At 45.3% G+C, this 20,631-nt stretch overlaps 1 protein-coding gene across 1 annotated transcript in view; it reads left to right on the forward strand.

The window, feature by feature from the left end:
* The window catches only part of LOC110484542 (mitogen-activated protein kinase kinase kinase 3), a 76,710-nt gene that overhangs the window by 12,248 nt on the left and 43,831 nt on the right, over positions 1-20,631 (forward strand). Inside the window, exon 2 of the mRNA XM_021555283.2 lies at positions 9,804-9,883. Within this exon, the coding sequence (XP_021410958.1) occupies positions 9,880-9,883 (4 nt within the window). The 5' untranslated portion in view covers positions 9,804-9,879. The remainder of the gene's footprint in view (positions 1-9,803; positions 9,884-20,631) is intronic.

A 20,631-nucleotide genomic window follows, 5' to 3' on the forward strand; every position in this document is an offset into this window, starting at 1 on the left:
GTTTGGACCCTTCCCCTTAACTTGCTGTCAGTTTGTGCAGGCATGAGCTTGTCTTTTTATAGCATTCTAGGAATAAGCTAATTTTACTTTATGATGGAGTAGGTGGCTTGAAAACTAATAATAATAAGGGGGGGCAAAAATAGAAGCCTTTTGGAAAGGAGAGGTCAGCCAGCTGGACCTCTGCACAGCTGGCCTGGGCTCTGCTGGCCATGATCTACAACAGCAGTGTGCAAAGGCTCCCAGAGGAGATGTCAGAGAGGTGCAGGTGGAAATGCTATTGCCATGACAAACAGAGCAGTGCTGGAGTGTCAGGCCAGAGCTTGGGGACCATCAGCATTGCTTGGTTTATCACTGCTAGTAACCACAGCATGGTTACTAAGCTGGTTTGGTTTTTATTTCACATTCCCCAACTGCAGCTCAGAGCACTTAGGTTGAAATTGCCAAGTGTTGAGAATAAAGGGACAAATCCTGCCCTTCACTAGATCAGGGAAGGACTAGAGCATGTACTCCTGTAGGAAATGGGAGCAGGAATTTCCTACCCAGGCATGTGCTGAACTGCCTTCTCCTACTGAGACTGTGTTGCGTTTTGCACTTAGGATCACTTTGCTGGATCCAGAGGTGTCTCCTGGTCAAACACCAGTGTGAGATCAATATTTAGGGTTAAGGATGAGAACTGTTCTGTGGTGCAGGTGAGCAGCCAACCTTCCTCTGCACCTGTGACATCTTTTTGCTGGTGGTGGCACTTGGTTGGGTGCCAGGGGCCGTTCTGCAGGGTCTGATGAGCCATTTCCTGACATGACGGTACATTCTGTGTGGTTTTTGGAAGTGTTGTGGGACATCTCTTGGCTGAGCAGATGCTCTGTTGCATGGGGAGAAGCTCTCCCAGATCCATGGAGGGTGTTTCATGGTACAGGCAGTGTCCCTGGCACCACTGGTCTTTCTCTTGGCTTGTCCTGTGGAAGTGACAGTATCACAGATGACGTTTTCCAGGAAAGCTTCCAACATTTGTAAAGAGCTCTGACATGGCTTTGCCTCCCTTCCCTCCACCAGACATCTTCTAGGGAGGAGGGAGCTGGAGCAGGGCACAGTGCACACAGGGAACAAATCTGCCTTATTACTATTTAATTTAGAGAGAACTTGGCCTAAAGATGTAAAAAGGAATTGCAAGCACTGTCTGGACACCACTTCTCTTCATCAATTAGCAGCATTAAACTCTCAGCAGGGAGGATTAATTAGAAAACTGAAATCTTTCTATCATGACAGCCTTCTGGTTTCCATTGAAATGCAGCCGGAGGACTGGAAAGGCTTCTGTATTTTGTTTTGATACGCAGGCATATGTTTCTTTCCATCCTGGAAATTAATTCTGTCTGTCTGTAACGGAGCCGTGGGAATCAATATTGAGCTGAACTGTATTTCTCCAGAGCTTTCTTCTAAAAGTAGTTGACTGCTTCCCCACTGTGCCTAATAAGTGACCTGATTTTGGAGCAGATGAGCAGCTGGTCTGCCAGTTCAGAGGTGTTGTACAGCTGCCTTGATTGTTCATGGTCTCTCAAGGGTGATGGGCTTCTCTTTTCTGAAAGTCTCCAGGTCAGACTTTCTCTGAGCTGGACAAAATGCCCACAGAGACTTTCCATTGCTCCACACCAGGCTGGACATGGTAGGAGAGGAAATTACTCATCCCACTGCCTCCCCTGCAGACTGCTCTTGGCCTTGGTGAGCTGTCATGCTCTCCATCTCCAGTTCTGCAATGCCCTGAGCTGGGTTTAGAGGCAAGATACGCCTTTTCCTCAGTGTCATCATCTTTCCTTCTGTCCACTGGGCTTGGGGGATAAAGCAGAGTGAGTGCAGCAGCAGGGAGCTGCTGCCTGGCACGGGGGAGCACTGGGTGATGGCACAGCTTGGGCAACTCCTCTAGAGAAGAAGCTGCCTTGTGTGCACTGCAGCAAGCAACAGGCTGTGCTCAGGCTCTGCAGAGCCACAGCTTTGGGAAAATTGGGTGGGGAAGGGCAGGCAGGAGAGGCAGGGCAGGCCTGGGAGGCCCTGAGTGCTCTGGGTTTCGGGCAGTGTGTGCTCTGCAGCCTGCGAGGCTCTGTGGGTGCGTGGCTGTGTGCTGCACTGGTTCCCGCTCTGTTGATGGCTCGTTTGTTTCTGTGAAGGCAAGTGCACTTGAGTTCATGTGATTCTGCAAGAGGACAAAGGAAACAAAGCCTCCATGCGAGCTGCCCCACATGCGTGTTTCGTAACCCTATCACCACCCCACTGATGGCAGGCATGAGCCAGCAGCTCGTGGACACAGCACCAAACTGGGGCTGTGCAGAAACCTGGTCCTTCTGCCCAAAAACCACTGCTGGCTTTTAATCTTTGCTTGCCACTGAGCTCTCACTGAGCTCTGCCATCTCCCACTGGAGAAATCTCAATCCAGAGCTGCGCGGCAGAAGTGGCACGAGCAAGGAAAGGACCTGCCCAAATTTGTGGCGGCTGTGGTGATCCTGATCTGCCCGGGTGCTGTGGAGGTTGTGCTGCTTGCCCACAGAGAAGGAGCAAATCAAGCAGGCAGCTGCTGAGAGAGCAGAGAGTGGTCAATTAGTGGCGAGGCCTGGGCTTTGCAGTCGATCAGAAAGTCGGGTTGGGATCAATAGAAGGCGGGCAGGCTGCAGGGGGGAGGCTGTGGCTCGTTACAGAGGAAGCTGTGCAGGGGATGCTGCAGGGACTATCGATCCTGAGGGGACATGCTGCCCTACAGGGCTGCTGGCATGGCCCCCGGGAGCTGCACCTCTGTCTCCTCTCAGGGAGAGAAAGTGGCTCAGAGATGAGCTGGGGTGAGCGTGGGAGCTGGCACAGCAGCTTGCCCTGATCCTGCCACGATGTCACTCCAAAGCCATGGGATGGATCTCCCTCCTTCCCAGTCCAGAGCTTGGTCACTTAGTGTTGAAATCCATATTGGGTCAGCCATGAGGTGGGTTGTGCAGTTGATACTTGTGGTAAACACATTTCTCTCCTTCTCAGGATTTTTATAGAGGTACACAGAGAGAAATGAAAGAGAAAACAATTTATGTTCCTTGTTTTTTCTGTGTAGAATGTGTTTGGAGAATTGTTTACTTGGAGTGATTGCTTGATTGGATTCTAGTGAGAATTGTTTGAACCTGATGGCCAATCCAACCCACCTGGGGCTGGACTCTCAGAGAGGGTCCCAAGTTGTGTTAGAGTCAGGGAAAGTAATATGTAGTTTTAGTATCCTCCTTTTATATAGTATATTGATATTATTGATATATAGTATTTTAGCATAGTTATAATAAAGAAATAATTCAGCCTTCTGAATTGAGTCAGGCATCGTCATTTCTTCCCATTGGATTCACCTGCATTTACAATAGATACTCAGATGTTGAAGCTGCAGAGACAGGGTTGGTTTCTGCCTCTCACCCCAGTGCCTGGTGCAGATTCCAGCTCTCAGGCCAGGCTCTCCATGGCACAACGTTGGCTTTGCAGCTCTCTGTGTAAAGCTCCATTCATGGAGACTCTTTGTTTCTGATACCAGATAATTTTCTCCCAGTTGCTTTTCCCAGGAAAGATTTTTTTTTCTGAGACAAACACTTTTCTCATAGCTTATTTCACCTGAGGGTTTTACTATCTATTTTTCCTTTTTGGTTTCTGCTCATTCTCCTTCCTGTTTTTCCCAGTAACATGGAAGAAGGAGGCCTGAAGCTTCACTTTTCCAGATACATGGTTTTGCTTTAATTTCCCTCCCACAAAATCTTTGGTCATTTGAGGAGAAAGACAAAAATAAGGCAATGAAAACCTGCAGGAGGAAGAAATGACAATGTTCTTCTGCATTGTTTTTTATATTGTATTTAGAAATGCCTTCTCTATGCTGTGTTCACTTAGAGGGGAATGTTCATTGGAATCAAAGGGTTTCAGTAGGTGTAACTGGCATCAGGGTTTTCCTCTGATTCATATGTGCACAGAAAACTACCAGGGGCAACTGTGGAGCCATAATGAAGTTGAACCACTCTGTCTGCAAAGTTCAGGCAAATCAAAACTGATAAACAATAAATTATAATAATATTATTATGATGATAATTCAGTAATTGCTATATTATTATTATTATATTAATTATTATAATGTTAATTCAATTATTATAATTTTTGCCCTGTGGAAGGGAAAATCATGCAGGACAGTGCTCTCCCCTAGCTGCAGGTCTTCATCCTCACAGGCAGGGCTGTGTGTAAAGAATCCTGGCTCAGCTTCGTCTGGGGAGGTGAATGTTCAGGCCTGCAGGAGATGAGGATCTTTTAGACTTGGTCACTTCAGTGCCTAATGTGAAAACTTGGATTTAGGCCCAGTGGGACTGAGGTGGGCTTTGGGGTGTAATCAGGGTGTCTGCAAATTGGGATCTCCACCAGTTGCTGGGGGAGGTGGTTTCTCTGTAAAAAATGTGAGTTCAGGAGACACAATTCTGTGCAGTGCAGACCCTGATAAAAATAAAAACCAAAAGAGGTGGGGAACATTTGTACTCTCTGGACACTTACTTTCCTTGACCTGTCTGTTACATGTAAAATAGATTAACTCTGACCTGATGGGGCTGTGCTGTCTGACCTTTTCTGCTAGAAGAGTCCTTTCTAATCCTTTTAATTTTATTATTTTTTTTTTTAATTTTTCCAGAAGTCTGAGATCTGTATGGAAAATCAAAGCTATTTAATTTGCCAGTATACATTACTGATTACTGCACTGTCTTTAGTAAAAGGAATATTACTGCAAAGCAAGAAAAGGGAGTGAGACAAATACCAGTATCTAAAGGGGGCTACAAGAGAGCTGAAGAGGGACTTTTTACATGGACATGGAGTAATAGGACAAGGGGGAATGGTTGTAAACTGAAGGAGGAGAGATTTAAATTGGGTATTAGGAAGAAATTCTTCCTTGTGAGGGTGGGGAGGCCCTGGCACAGGTTCCCAGAGAAGTTGTGGCTGCTCCATCCCTGGAAGTGTCCAAGGCCAAGTTGGACAGAGCTTGGAGGAATCTGGGATAGTGGAAAGTGACAGGGGGCTGAACTAGAAGATCTTTAAGATCCTTTCCTACCCAAACCTCTCTATGATAACTTACTGTAGTGTGCTCTCTGGAACATTTTGTTTATAAAAAGTCATTTCTGAGAAGAGGATTTGTTTTAAGATCTCAGTGGCTTCTTTAGAGGGTTGTCATGGATGTTAACAGCAGGACTCGGGCAGGTTCTAAACCTCTTGTTCTCAGTACACGTCATGCTAGAGTGAACAGGATGGCTCAGGAGATTTTTCTCCAGAAGCAGCTGTCAAGTGCAGCTGCCCTGGCTGGGTCACTGACTGAAGGAATCCTCCACTGAGCACGATGGCTTTTAAACACAGATCTGATCTCTTTTCCCAGCAGCAGATGTGGTGAGAAAGGTTCTTAAGCAGTTTTGGGGTGTCATGCCCAAAACTGGGGAGAAGAAGCCTCAGCTGATGGGTACTGATACAGAATTGCTTGTTGGGTTCCATGGGTTGTAGTTCCCTGGGTACAGGCTGGCTCCTTCCCTGAGCTCTGCTGGTCTGTGCATGTCACCTCCAGCTTAGCAGCCTGGTCAGGAGAGGTTTTATTCTCCTCATCTTGGCTCATGAACTTTGTCCCTTGAGCTGTCTGGGGAGACACACCTGCAAACCTGGCCTGGTTACACACGTGTCTGCAGAACGTTCATCCCAGCTGCATGCTCATAAACATGGAATCACAGAATCATTTAGGCTGGAAAAGAACTTTAAACATCACAGAGTGCAACATTAACCCAGAACTGCCAAGTCCATGACTAAATCATGTCCTTAAGTGCTACATCTACAAAGATGCACAGTCTTAAATTGCTATTTTTTTACTTCCCTTGCATGGTATATCCTTTGGGTAACCTGGGTGGAAAATGCCATGAGGGCAGGGTCTTCTGTGTCCGAAGTGGCACCAAAATTTAGCTGTTTTTCTGTGTATCCCAGAGTATGCATCCAAGTTCCAGGGCAATTCTAAGTACAGCAGGTTGAATGTTCTGTAGTGTTTAGAGAAAACTTTAAGGATGAGGTTGGGATGTTCAGAGCAAACCTGTAATATTTCAACCACTCTCCCTTTGCCTTTGAATCCCTCTTTGCCAAGCCTGCAGGCTGCCTGAGCTATCAGCACACATCCACTTGTGTTCTCACCATTAAAACAATCTCATTTGCTTTGCTGTTGTTTTTTGCACTACCCCAGCGCTGGCCTCTGAAACCTTTTGAAAATAACATTTACAATAATATTTTTAACAGTTCCGTAGTATACAAAACTCCAGTGCTCTGGCAGGACTCCCGGAAACTTGCTGAAAGTTAATGTGGTCAACTCTTAAAAAGGAGAGATTTTTTCCGCCTGACTCTTGCTTGTTAAACTCTCTGAGCCCAACATGTTCCCTGCTGCTTGAAAAAACAAGGAAAGTCCCAATTTTAGCAATGCTAGTTTGAGTAGCTTTCCAGCCGAGCCCTATTTCAGGGGCAACTGTGGCTTATTATTATTATTTTTTACAGTGGTGTGTCCCCTGCACATCCAAACCAAAGCTAAGTGGTGCTCAGGCAGGAATAAGCTTTCCCTGGAAGCCTGGGGATGATAAACTGCAGAGGGAGATGCTATTTGCTTGTGCTGCAGTAGTGGCAAGACATGCTGACATGAAGTCTGTGTTTTGTGGTGGAAGCTGAGCCTCTGTGGGGTAAGAACAACTCTTTTTGGGGTAGGTGATGCTGTAAATCCCATTTATCAATAGCAGACTGCAGGTGACTCCAGCTCTCACTGCTGGACTGCACTCTTCCTGCTTTCCTAACCTTCATCCTACATAATTCCTCACAGTAAATCTCCTGGTCACTGTGCTTTATCTCCCCTTACACCCAGGAGAAAATCACACTTCTCCATCCTCTCCTCCCCTGCTGTAACTTAGTTCCATAGAGGCAGGAGTCATGGATGCACTGGCATGTCACAGCTGAACTGTTGTCTCCCCTGACCTCAGTCTTGCTTAATCCCTTCCCAGCCAGGAGTATGGGAAGAAAAAGAGAAAAGCAGGGATTAATTTTCAAAGTGGCTGAATAACCTTGCATCCATCTCTCAGGTAGATACTCATACCCTGCACTCATGGAGCCATAATGAATTTGAACCACTCTGTCTGCAAAGTTCAGGCAAATCAAAACTGATAAACAATCAATTATTAGATTATTATGATGATAATTCAATCATTGCTATATTATTATTATTATAATATTAATCAGATTATTACAATATTATTATTGTTTTCCCCTGGATCAGAGCATCTGTACTGGGCTTTCCTGCAGGTGAAGTAACTTCCAGCAGTTTTCTGAGCAGACTGGAGCAGACAGAGTCTGTTGCATGCACAATACAAACCTGGAACACATTGCCCCAGCACTCCTGGGAGCCAACACCTTGCTGAGCTCCCTCACTGCTTACCAGGGAGATTTTTAATAGATTTACAGAGCTCTGTGGGCTGTGGGAGTGGTGCAGTGCCAGTGGGAGCCCAGTTTCAGATGCTCACTGGTTTTGTGTCCCAAACTGCCAGCACTGATCAGGGAGCTTAGGGGGAAGAGAAGCTGCTTCAAACAGCATCTGTAGGAAAAGGATTTTTCCCTTTTAGTGCCCTCTTATTTTTTCCCCTTCCCTGTTTTTTAAGGGACATAATAATAGGACAGAACTTGTACTAGAAACAGGAATTTGTCCTTCTCTAGCAGGAAGCTGCTGGTATGTATTTTTGGGAAGCCACGGAAATGGCCAATGTTTGTAATCCAGTTTGAAGGCTGGCTGTCCTCAGCATTGGAGAGATCTGCTCCAACAGAAAACCTTTATTTGTCTTGTGTATCGTGGAGATTTCCTGCCTGTGTGCAGGGGCTGGTTTGCTCACGAGGGCTGGGCTGGGGGGTCTCAGGGGTTTGCTGTGGCAGAGGTGATGGAGAACAGCACAGGGGAGGGCTCTGCTGATGGAAATGTCACCTGTTTTTTCCAGGGCTCTTTTACACAGTTCCTGTAGGTGCTTGTTTTTGTGACTAGATATGGTTTGGAAAGGTCTGGAAGGTCTCCAGAAAGACATTAGAAAAATCTGTTACTCTGATAGGAGAGCTAACCTGGGCTGTCCCAGGAATTTACAGTTGATCCAGGCTATCTGCCTGTGGCCCTCAGTGCAATTGAGGCACACAGCTTAATTCCTGGAAGTGTCACAGCAGTTTTGAAAGCAAAAGTGAAGGTTTGGGCTGTTTCCTGCTCTTGTTATAATCAGATGGAATTTTTACTCCGCTTTCTTGCTGGTTTTCTGCTCCCTCTTGATTCAGTGCTGCATAGACTGACCAGTTTGTTCTCAAGGGAGGATTTTTAACCATTCAAGCTGTTTGGTAACTTCCTTGCCTCGTCCTTGGTGTTGGAAATGGACGAAGCAGAGTTCCTGGTGGCCCTGGGCTCCCAGGCTGATGGTGCTGTTCTGGGAAGGAGCTGCAGGAGAAGGAACAAGGCTCTCAGGGGCACTTGGATATCTCTGCCTCTGCTGCTCTCTTACCACCTTCCCTTCCTGCTCGTCTCTCTCAAAATAGGTTGGATAAATATCCCTGTACTCCCAGCACCGAGGCACCAGAGCTGCAGAAAATCATTTTAATCCATGCTTGGGACCATTCCTGGTCTTCTTCAGATTCAAATCTTCAGATTTGTTGCTGTGTTTGAACTGATTTGACCAAGCCAGGAGGTTTTTAAAGTGTCTTTTCCTACCACTTCTGACCAGTTGCTCATATTTAACACTCCAGGATCCATCTCAGTGTCCTGGAGCACGTGGCTCTCATTGACTCCAGGGCAACCTGCAGTGACTGCAGGACAGGAATGTCTTACTCCCTGTGCAAGTCTGATCAAGTTCTTGAGGCGTTTCTCCCTTTTCTTGTGCTGTCACACAGGTTTATGACCAAGAAATCTGAGGGCTTATCAGGCACTTAAAGTGGAATTTGATGTTGTGTTCTATCACCTTCAAAAGGTGCCCATCTTTAGGTGGATTTTTGCCTTTGTTCAGTCTAAAATGAGGCTTTTCATTAGTGAGCAGGAAAGGCTGCAGCAGGCTCAGGACTGCTTTCATTTCTTGGTGGCCAAAAAACCCCAAAAAACCTTACTGGGTGCAGGAGTTTGGCTGAATGCAGGATGGCAGGTCACTGAGCCCACTGCTGTGCTGGTGTTGAGGGCAGATTGAAGGCAGAAACTCTGGGAGGGCTCCTAGGGACATCCCGCCCCTGAGGGATGTACAGGCTGATGCCACTGCTGCTGAGAGCTGCCTGCACTCAGCTTTTTCCCCATGCAGTCAGAGGAAAGCTGGTCTAGCCTTGGGGAACCTTGGCTGCCATTTGGAAGGCCTAAATTTAGGTTTCTGCTTTGATTCAGGACTGCTTTTCCATGTCCTGCTGTCAGTCTGTTCCCCAAGTGAGTGTTACCCCACAGGGATGCTGTGGAATCTGAAGTGTTAAAGATGGTATTGCTTTAGGGTTACATTAATCACGTAAAAACACATTAAAAAATATCATGTAATTAAAATGTTCTGCTCTTAAGGAAGTGCAAGTTGGTCACGCCAAGATTTTAAAACCATTAAGGTCCCAGGTTTGTGGGGTGTTACCTTTGGTGTGTGCAGAGGAAGGCAGACTCCTGCTCTCCATTCCTAAATAAGGCTCTCCTCTTTCCCAGGTGATGGTGGGCAGAGGCTTTGTGAAAAGTGGTCCATGACCCTGTTGTCATGTCAAAATTAATCTGTAACCTCTGTGTATGTTTGTTGCAGGGTGGATGCTTGAGAGAGGAGGATAAGGCACAAGAGTTTGGGACCGGTGGAATGGAGGCCTGATGTAGATGGAAAGATGGGTAAGAACTGGATTCCCCTGGAGAATGAATTTTCTGCAGCCTGATAATTTTGGTTGGGACTACCAAGCATGGGAACAGATTGGGGGAAATTGCTAAGATGCTCTGACTATTACATTGCTTTCTAATTTATGTTGAGCATTTTAGTGGTGCCAAGATTGGACAAATTTTCTTCTTACTCTGAGCATGATCTGGTGGTCATATTCTAGGTGGAGTCTTTTCCCAAGTGTGTCTTGTATTTCTCTGCAGAGCATCTTCATTCCTTGTAGATCTTTTCCCAAATAATTTTCTGTTTCAAACAGTTTGAATATATTACTTTTCTAAGTGGTGACCTGGGTTACTTCCACCTTCTCCCTCTTCTGCTGGAATAGTTGTGTATCAGATGCTCTGTGATGCTGAGGGAATTATTTATTGGAGGTACATAATGATGTTGATCTTATCTCTATAGATAAGAACTTTCTCCTAAAGAAAATTCATTATGTCAGGAATTGGGACCACTTGGAAGTGCTTAAATGGCTTCCTGACCTGGTGACCCAAGAAAGAAGAAGAGATCTTGGAGGAGTCCTGGTTGAAGCTGGGCACTTCACTTGCAGATTTGCAGCATTTACACAAGCTCACCCCAAACTGTCCAGGGATGGCTGAAATTATGCTTTAAAGAAGAACAAGAAGAAAACAGGAGATACGTGTTAAATTTAGGGTTTGCTCTTGCAGATATGTAGAATCACGCAATCACAGAATGGTTTGGGCTGGAAGGGGCATTAAAGATTGGAAGGGACCTCATTCCAAACCTCTGCCATGGGCAGTGAAACTTTCCACCATCCCAGGTTGCTCCAAACCCTTTCCAGCCTGGCCTTGGGCACTTCCAGGGATCCAGGGGCAGCCACAGCTCCTCTGGGCACCTGTGCCAGGCCTCAGCACCCTCACAGGGAAGAATTTCTTCCTAATACCTAGTGTAAATCTTCTCTCTGTCAGTTTGAACCATCCCCCATTGTCCTGTCACTAACTACCCTCCTAAAAAGCCTTGTACAAATGTGATTCAGAGTTTGGTAGTGGTCTGAATTTAGAAAATGAAAAGTGTGGAGCCACTGCCACACCTTAAGTATTTATTCTCCCCTATGAAGAAAGCAGAAGAGTGGTATTTACCCCATCCTGGCTTTATATGTTGTTTTTGCTCTTTTCTCTGTTATCTAGAAGAGAGATTTTGTGGGAAGAGAACTAATTTAAAGCCAGGTTAAAAAAGGAAAAAAAAAAAAGGGGGAAAGTCCAGATCTGCATCTTCAATTTGAAGAATGACAAATTTCAGTTTAAAGTCTCTGGTGACTAACCCCAAAAATTTTTAGAAACATTTTCACTTTGAAGCCAAAAGCCACTGCTTTGTCAAGGAGATGTGGGTTATTTTAACAAGGAAAGCTCAGACCTGCCCTGAGCATCAGCAGGGGAGGAGTTGCTGGCTCTAGCCCAGTTCTCAGGAGATGTTCAGTTTGGTGATTTCTTGTACAGAGAGTGGTTAATAGAACCTGCTCAAGGTGCCTTCAGCCTGCCAGCTGCAGATGTAATATGGGTGCACCAGGGCAGCATTAAATGTGGGAATTCTCTAATGAAGAGAGGCTCTGTGGCTGTTCCTGGGAATTTTTGGAATGTTTTTGTGCAGGTTTGGAGTTCTGCTTGCATTTGTGCATGTCCCCTCACCAAGGTGTCATTGCTGTGGCTCAGCACCAGCAGCATCCACACCTGTGTGGGGTTAGATGTGCCAGGATGTGACCAGATGGGAGCATGTTGAGATCCTGGGTCTGGTCTGTGGGGATCAGATGGGTGAGGGGCTGTGTGTCCCCATCAGTGTCACTGAGTGATCCTTGTCAGTTAAAGAATTGCTGCAGTAGCTTTGCTGATGCAAAGGAATTTGGGCTAAATTTTGAGGCTTTCTTAGTTTCACTTCTCTCTCTCTTCCTTGTATATGTGTTTACTCCATGCGTTGGGGTGAGGGAACATTTTAAAGAGAAGTGCAGGGAATTTGCAGTCACGTCATTGATTTCCTCCTGGAAATTTCCTTCCTCCTTTCCTTCAGAGGAGATGTGTTGGATGAGGTGACCTATGACAGTCTCTTCCAGGTCTATTTTTATTTTATTTTTTTTTCTTTTTTTCAGGATCCTATTTATAATCTTCTCAGTGTCTCAGAGTTCAGCACAGGACTGTTCACTCCTAGACAGGTTCTAGGGAAGTTGCATGACCTTGCAGGGAAACCACAAGACGGGAAGTGGGGACTTCAGGCGTCTCTGTGTCATGCAGTGCTTGGAGCAGCCCTGAGCAGCTGTGGCATCCCAGGGCTGTTGCTGTATCTCTGCATGTGCCAGCTTGGCACCAGCCTAAGTCCTTGGCATTGAGTCTTTTTATTCATATAAAAACACTCAATAATAATATTCAAAAAATTCAAAATTAATATAATAATTTTTATTATATTTTATTATACAGTTCATTTCCATCTGCAGCCTCTCCTCAAGAGTCCAAGACTCTTGCTTATGACAGGTGCTTATGACACTTTTAAAGGTGTCTGTATCTTCAGTGCAACACAGTGGAAAAACCTTGCCCAAAAAGTATTAAAAATTGCTGTGTTTAAACATGACATCACAGTAAAAGTAATATTAAGAAAACTGCAGAACTTGGTGCAAAAAGCACCAGCTTGTTTGCTGCTCAAGTTTTATTCTTTTAGTTTTAAAAATGGTTTAAGTATTCTCAGTTGTGGTTATGAAATGTTGTGTGTGTCCATGTGTGATTGTGATGATAAAAACTCCAGGAAGGCTGATCTGTTCTGCTCAGTGCACATCCATACAGCTCAAAGGTTTAGGTCTTTAGTGCTTTGCTGGAGTGAGTGTGACTTTTGCTTCAGCAGAAAGGTCACCTGAGGTGTGGGAGATGGGAGAATGATCTTGTTTACAGTATTGACAGAGTGTGTGTGATTGCAGGCTGGGCTGGCAGAAGGCACAGCAGCTTGCTCAGGGCTTGTTTGAACAGCCATGGCATGGCCATTCAGTTCCTTGGGTTTTTTGGGGGCTGCTGAAGCAGAGAGAACTGTTAGAGCTGGTGGGGGCAGAGCAGAGCCTGTCCCATGGATGTCTCAGCCCTCCCATGCTGTGTTTTCCTCATTCCTCAGCAGTCAACACTTTCACTCGTCCTTATTGCTCTTAGCTTTCTCTTTGTATGCTGAGAGCTATTAAGGAAAAATTAATTCATGTTGAATTGCAGCACTTTATATTATAATAAGACACATCAGGCTTTCTAGCTCAGGTGTTGTTCTTTTTGAGAGGTGTCTGAGATAAAAAGTGCCCATGGTCTCCTTCTCCCTTTCCTGGCACTGCACCCGTTGTGCCCAGGGATCAGATTTAGGGTGCTCTGGGCACCTGGGGAATGTGGGATTGGACCTGCATCACATCTGGGATGTTGCAGCTGTTGCTGCAGCAACAGGATAGGAGTTCATGGGCTCTGGGCTGAGGCTTTGAGCAGTGGAAGTCGCTGGGCTGGGATGGAGAATGAGTTCTTTATGATCCCTCAAATAACCTTCAAATGTACCAGAGTCAGTCAGGGGAAATAACTTGCTAGTTACATTTCTTTGCTGGGTAAACATTTCTCTCCTTTCAAGTGTGCTCAAGAGAGAGGTACAGGTTGTGAGGAGAGGTAATATCTTTTATTAGACCTAATGACAGAGGTGGAAAAAGCCAGACTGCCTTTTAGGCACATAAGCCCTCCTTCAGAAGGAGCAAATTTTAAGCTTAGCAGGGAAACTGCTGGAATAACTGGCCCAAGTTTAATTCAATTATGTTAATCCATTAGAGGAAAAAGTGTTTGTGGAGCGAAGGGCAGAGTTAGTAAAAAAAGCTGTGAAAGTTTCTTGTGGGATGAGAAACCTGGTACCTTTGAAGTGGTGAGGAGTAGCAGAGCTACAGGCATGCAAAAATTTTCTTAAATGTGGTTAGTTTTGCTTTTTAAGATTCTAGCCCCCACTTGCAGCTCTCCTAGGCTAACTTTAATTCACAAAAGCAAAGGAGAAACAAGGGGTTTGTCTCGAGCAGTGTTGGGTTTGTGGCTGGGCTCAAAGATCCAGTCACTGCCTGGATGTGAGGGGCAGCAGCTGCTTCTGAAACGTAAACTTTGAGGAATTTAGAGATTTTAGAGGAGCTAAAATTTTAGTTAGAAATGAGCCTTACTAGAGTTAATTAATATAATAATAATAAATGAGTAGGCCTTGATGAAGTTAGGAGTTAGTAGTTAACTAATAATTGATTGCTTGTCAGCACAGTGTTTAGTTAGCTGGGTTTATAATGAAGAATACAAAACTGACAAAGAGCTTTTAGGAACATAAGACAATTGTGGGCCTCCTCTGTTCTGAAACCAATTGAAGACAAGGAATGGGAGTTCTACCAACAGTTTAGTTGTCATATTTGCATTGAAAATGTAGAAAGGTCAGAACAAGGAAGACTTCATTTACATCCTCATTTTGGGACCCCTCCCCATGGAAGGGACACCGACCCATTTCAAGGGACAAACTACACATGCTTAATAGCTTTTGGAGTGATTAGCATACGAAGCGGGGAATGGGATGTACCAAAATTATGAATATGTATTTGTATTTTGGGTATTTAATACTTGTATAGATAAAAAGCCTCTGTAATCACCTGGAAGGTGCGGTGTGTATCTGGGAGCGATCCCACACACAATAAACACACACTTGCTAAATTTAAACTGTTAGAGAGTTTTTGTCCGTCACAGTTGGATATCGGTACTAGATCAATATCCATATTTTTTAAATAAATTACTTCCCCAAACTCTGCCCTCTCCAGCAAATATTCCCCCACCAAATTCCACCTAATTCCAACCCAAACCCGTTAGCCAAGAAGGGGTGAGGGCTCTGGGGTGGCTGCACCTCCGTGGGTTTGCTGCTGAGCTGCGGGAGGCGAGGAGCTCAGAGGAGGAAGGAGAACGACTGTCAGGATGGCGCATGGGCTGGACCTGGGGGAAAAGGGGAAAATTGGCTTCTTAGCTGGGCTTTGCCACCCTCCAGGTGTGTGGGGATGTAGAGGGGACTCGTGGTGACAAGCCCAGGGACGGGGCTGTGTGAGCAGAGCCTGGGGAAGCTCTGCCGTGGCTCCGTTCCCGTGGAATTTTACTGCGCGCGGCGCTGTCAGGGATGGCTATTTCGGGAGTGGAGGCTTGTGGTGAACCACAGACAGGACCTTGCTTTCCCTCCCCGCTGAGCTAAACCAAACACCTTCTGCATCCCAAGTCCTTTTCCATTGCAAAAGTCCCTGGTAAGCTTCTGGGGCTTCTGAGGGAACCATGGGCATTGAGCCACGGCGCCTCGCCGCTCGTTGGGAGAAATTTCTTGTATGATTTTATGGCTGGTTTGGGGGGCTGTGTATAAATTACAAACACGATGGGATTGCTGAGGAATGTGTTTTGTGTTGTTTTATTTTTTAGTATTAGTTTTATTACAGTGGGAAGATGTTAGTAGTTTACATCTTTGGCAGTAGAGGAAGAACTTAACATTACAACTCACTTTAAAAGCTTTTTGGCCAATCACACAAAGCAAAAGCATATTGACAGTAGTTCTATCCAACCACTATAAGCACACGTACTTTTGGTTAAAACAATGCTTGTTTATTTAGAATACAATACTTGTTTGTAAGCTTTAAAATACAATGCACAGAGCTCTATTATTAAGCGTAAAACTTCCTAATATCTCACTAGATAAACTTTTCTGTAACTTAGGGAGTTATTCTAGCCAAGCATTAATACACTGACCATTGTTTTATTTGTCCTTACTTTCTACTTCTATAATTTTTCTGCTGATAAATTCTATGGCTACTGCTTGCTTTTTGCAGCTTTCTCAAAACTCTCTGATTTTAAGGATTCCCACATTATTTGTGGCCTGGCCACTGAAACTTTTACGTGATAAAACTTGCCATCCCAAATGGGTTTGGTGTTTGCAAGGTACTGATCACTCAGGGTTTTAAGGGCATCTCTCTCACCCCTCCTAAACTGAGGTGCAGTCCCAGTAGCTTTGCCTTTGCTTTTGGTTTTTCCTGGGGAAATTCAGAGGGCATTGAAGTTCTTCATGATCTCACTCTGGCTCTGAAATGGGTTATGCCATAATACACAAATTTACGTGCCAGTTTAGTCTCTTTTGCTGTTTTCTCAATGCTCTCATTAATTGGTTGGAGTTTTAGCATGTCTGTATTACATTGGGGGTGTTTGCTTGTTTGTGTGCACGAGTATTTTGGAGACTGATTGGGTCCTGTCATTGGGGATTTGATTTCGTTATATATGTGATACATATTTATCATTTTAAAAATAACTGGTTGAGCTTTTTTAAAACAGATTTTTGCCTTCCCCTCCAAGCCCACACCTGAGCTCTGATTTCGCTACCATTTTGCAAGGGGATGTAAAAGGAAGGGTTATTTTTGATCTAAACACAGTCTCCAGTACAGCTGTGCAATTTTTCCAGTAGCTGTATGGATCACCTGAGGGCTAGCATGGGGTAGAGGGGGAATAGGAGGCAGGAACTCAGTTTTACCCCCCAGAAAAGGGGTGTGTGGGATAGTGTAACTGTGCCCTAAACCCACAAATGTTCTTTTGGGCACTTGGTGTGATGGACCTCTGCAGCTATCAAAAGCCTCTGATGGGTTTGGTTTTGTTTCTTCTCAAAAAAAGTTACTGATAGTGCTATAGAAGTGAAATCAAAAACTCAAACCAGTGTCTTTTCTGGAGAGCAAGAGCTGAGCATCGATTTGTCAGGTTGAGAATTAATAATTTCCTCCACCTGCTGCCCCCTTTAGCATCATAATTCTCTGAGGAGAAGAAGAAATGTGCTTACAAGAACCCCCAGCACATCACAGCACTGGTTTTCTACATGAGTTTGTGTGTCCTGAGCTCAAGGCAACAGTGAGCAAACTCCTGCCAAGAAGTCCAGCATTTTAGGAGGGTCTTTCCTCACTTCCTCCTGTCTAATTGCTCTGCTCGACCTGCTGGGCTGTGCCCTGCCCTTCAGTCCTGCCCAGGGGTGACCTTGGCATCCCTTGGGTGGGGTTGCAGGAAGATCCAGCTGCTGGTGAGCCTTTGCTGACTTGCAAAGGGAACGTGCTCCACTGGTGTGTCTGCTGCACTGCAGTCTGCTCTGGAGGAGGATAATTGGGTCATTTTTCTCTTTATCAGGCTCTGGACACAGCTCCAGACAGTGGCAAAATGCTCTGTGCATGTGGGTTGAACTTCTGGGGAGGTTTGTCTGGATCTCACTATGTGGGTGCAGGCAGTGCTCTGCTTGCCTCAGATCATTCACAGACAGCCCTTCCAAGGGGGGTGGATTGCACAACAATACTTGCAGCTGCCTGTCAGAGTGTCTGGGTCCCTTTGCTTGCTTGGGGGCTTTTGTCAGTGTCCAAGTCAGGCCCCTGAGCCTCTGGCTCACTGGGCTCCTTCCTAGTATTGACTGGGACAATCAGTGATGGTATTTAGTTACTAATTGATCCCTTCTGTTAAGAATCAGAATAATTTCATTTAGAAAAGACCCTTAAGATCATCAAGTGTGTGCTGGCTTGGTACCTTGGCCCCTGGTGTCTTGTGGATGGCCTGGATGCTGGTGGCTGTACCTGCCTGTTCATGGTGTTTGCAAGTACTGAAGAAACCCCAGGTCTGGCTTTTTGTCTCCAAGCTTTTTCCCCCTCTGGCTTTTGGAGAAAAGGCAGCATCTATCTTCAAGCAAGATCTTGGACAAGTGCTCTCACATGGGTGAGTGTTGTCCTGTTCCCTGGGCCAGAAAAGACCTGGGCTGGTCTGGCTCTGACCTTTTGGGAAGGCAGTGGGCAGCCGAGCTGGCTGCTGCCCTGATAGATGAGGACTTCCACTGGAACACATGGGCCAAGTTTGCTGTTAGCCCCTGCTCACACAGCAAACGGGCATGAAAAAGGTGCTTTGGCCACTGAACATTATGTGCTTCTTTGCTATTTCCTCTTGATAAAAAAACAAAACAAAACAAAAAAGCAAACAAAGAAAAAAGACCAAAACAAAACAACCCCCCCAAAACAAAACAAAAAAAAAACCTGGAAAGAACTGAAGAAATGAATGAAGTGTTACTCTAGTGGCAAAAGCTGTATTCTGTATTAAGTATTAATTAAGTATTTCCATTTACTTAAATGAAGAAGGGTTAAAAGGAGATGAAATCACAGTCTGTGAGTACCTGGAGAAGATGGGGAGTGTCTGTAAATAAAGAGGTGTCTAAGATACAGGGGTATCAAGATCTAATGAACAGAATACAAAGTGAGCTGTATTCTCAGACTGGAATTGAGATGTTTGTTGCAGAGAGGGGTTACTGGAGTAAGTGCATGAGCTCTTCCAGCTGAGGCTTTCTGAAGAGACTGTTCTGTGTGATTCCAGGTCAAGGTTGGGATGTGGAGGCTGCTAAATGAGTTGCTGTGCCCTTTGTATACAGCCAGGAAGGCCAGATCAAGTTAAGTCCTCTCTGAATTTAAGCTCCCTTAATGTGTTTAGCTCTGGCTGCAGACTTGTGTGGTCTTGAGCAAGGCTTTTGTCTGTCTCTGATTTCTGTCCATCAAATGAGACATAAACCCCAGCCCATCTCCCTTTCTGGCAGTGTAGCTGGAATTCCATCAGGACAGGGGCTGCTCCTTGCAGGAGCTGAGTGATGCCAGGGGAGTGAGTCTTGTCTTTCAGTTCAGGATCCCTTTGCTAAGTGATAAATGTTGTACACCAGTCAATCCAAAATTGTGTATTTTCAAAAAACCCAGCAAAAATGAAAGGCTTATGTCTCTTCTTCAGTATTGTCACTGTCATCATCATGTGGCTCCATATTTATTTTCACTGTGTTTTATTACATTTCAGTGTTTTTGTCACTATATATTCAAAGTCTAGCCCATGAACAAGCTTTTCCTGAAGGTGACAATGTTTATTTGTGGCTCCCCATCCTCTCTTCACCCCCCTCTCAGCTTTCACAGAGCTCTCCCCTCTGCCTTGGGACATCCCCAGTGGCTGCATCACCTTCTGGAGAGGTGGATGCTGGTGCTGGAGGGTGCTGCTGGAGTTTACACAGGCAAATGCACCATCAGCACCACGGCTGTGAAAGCACAGTGGGATCCTCAGTGACCACGAGTGGTCACATCTGTGGTTCTTTTCTGGATCCAAGTGCCTGCAGGGCCCTGGAGCTGCATGCTCCAGCCTTGTTCAGGAATGACTCATGGGACAATATTCTTCCCTCCTGCAACACCCAGGGCTTTTCCCCCATTTTTCCCAGCCCTGATTCTGCCTGGTGTGTGTGTGAGGCCCAAATCAGAGCTCACCATGTTTTACAGGACTCTGCTGTGCTTCTGCAGGCTTTCCTGTGGGCTTCATCCAGCTGCTGCGTTTTTTTTTTTGTTTGTTTGTTTTTTTTTTTCTTTTTTTTTTTTTTTTTCAGTGTTGAAGGAAGCAGCTTCATGGAACTGCCATAAACTGCCTCTTAGCAATGACCTATTAGTGAAGCCAACAATAACAGTAGTGTCTAGACCATCTGAACACAGCTAAATTATTCCTTTGTCCCTTCTTCATTTGCTTTCTCTCCTGACTCTTGAATTGTTTCGGGTGGTCTGTGTTGACCTTCAGGCTTTCTGTTTCTCCCTTTTGAAAAATTGTTTTCCATCTCTTGGAGCAGTGAACTTGCTGTACTAAGACTGAAAGTCCAGGTTCCTCTCTCCCCCACGCAGGCTGGAACCAAGGCCACGTAGCAGCACTGAAAATGTCTCTGAAGGGCAGAGAGATGTGTCATCTGCTGGCTTTTTGGTGTCATTCCCTGGTTGATTTTGCCAAGTAGCCAAATGCCTCGGATTCACAGGATTCACAGAATTCCCAGAATGACCAATTTAGAAGAGTCCTTCAAGATCACTGAGTCCAACCCAGCCCCAACACCTCAACTCAACCCTGGCACCCAGTGCCACATCCAGGCTTTGTAAAACACACCCAGGGGTGGGGACTCCAGCACCTCCCCAGGCAGCCATTCCAGAAGTTTATCACCTTTCTGTGAAAAACTTTTTCCTGATACCCAACCTAAATTTCCCTTGGTGCAGCTTAGGGCTGTGTCCTCTGGTTCTGTCAGTACCAGATTCACTGGGAGTGCCTGGGGCTTGCAAGTCTTAACATCTTGCAGAACTGAAAACCTGATGAGAGAAGGAGGCATTCTGGTTTTGATATAGGATCCTGCCAAAATGGATGAGTGTATTTTAATAAAAATATAAACCCTGTCTGCTGGAGCTCCACTGGCCATTGCTTCCTGGGAGTGCTCTTGGCTTTCTGCTCCTGTATGTTCCTCTCTTCTGTGTGGCTGTGGATATTTCCCCCCAACCCCAAACCCCTGGGAAATTAATCTTTTGAAACATCTATTATTTTTGGTTGGAAGTGATCCTTGGTTGGATGGGCTGGCAGTGTGATCAAACAAGCTTTGTCACAGGAAGCTGATTTAAAAAGCACAAAATTAAGTGTGTTGGTGGAAAGTAGAGAAGAAAGAAATGAGTTTCCTATTAAGGGAAACAGCTGAAAGCTGAGGATGGAAAAAGACGTTGGGGACATTGGGACAGTACTAAACACAGTTTATTTTTATGTTTCATTTTTGCTGTCTCTATAATCAGCTTTTCTCTGTCCTGCTTTTCCACGGTAGAAATAATCCTGTTTTCATGTTGTGTTGGAGATCAAGTGGGATTTGTTGTACAATTCATCCT

Source organism: Lonchura striata, chromosome 1, assembly GCF_046129695.1.
Source record: "Lonchura striata isolate bLonStr1 chromosome 1, bLonStr1.mat, whole genome shotgun sequence".
NCBI classification, from domain to species: domain Eukaryota; kingdom Metazoa; phylum Chordata; class Aves; order Passeriformes; family Estrildidae; genus Lonchura; species Lonchura striata.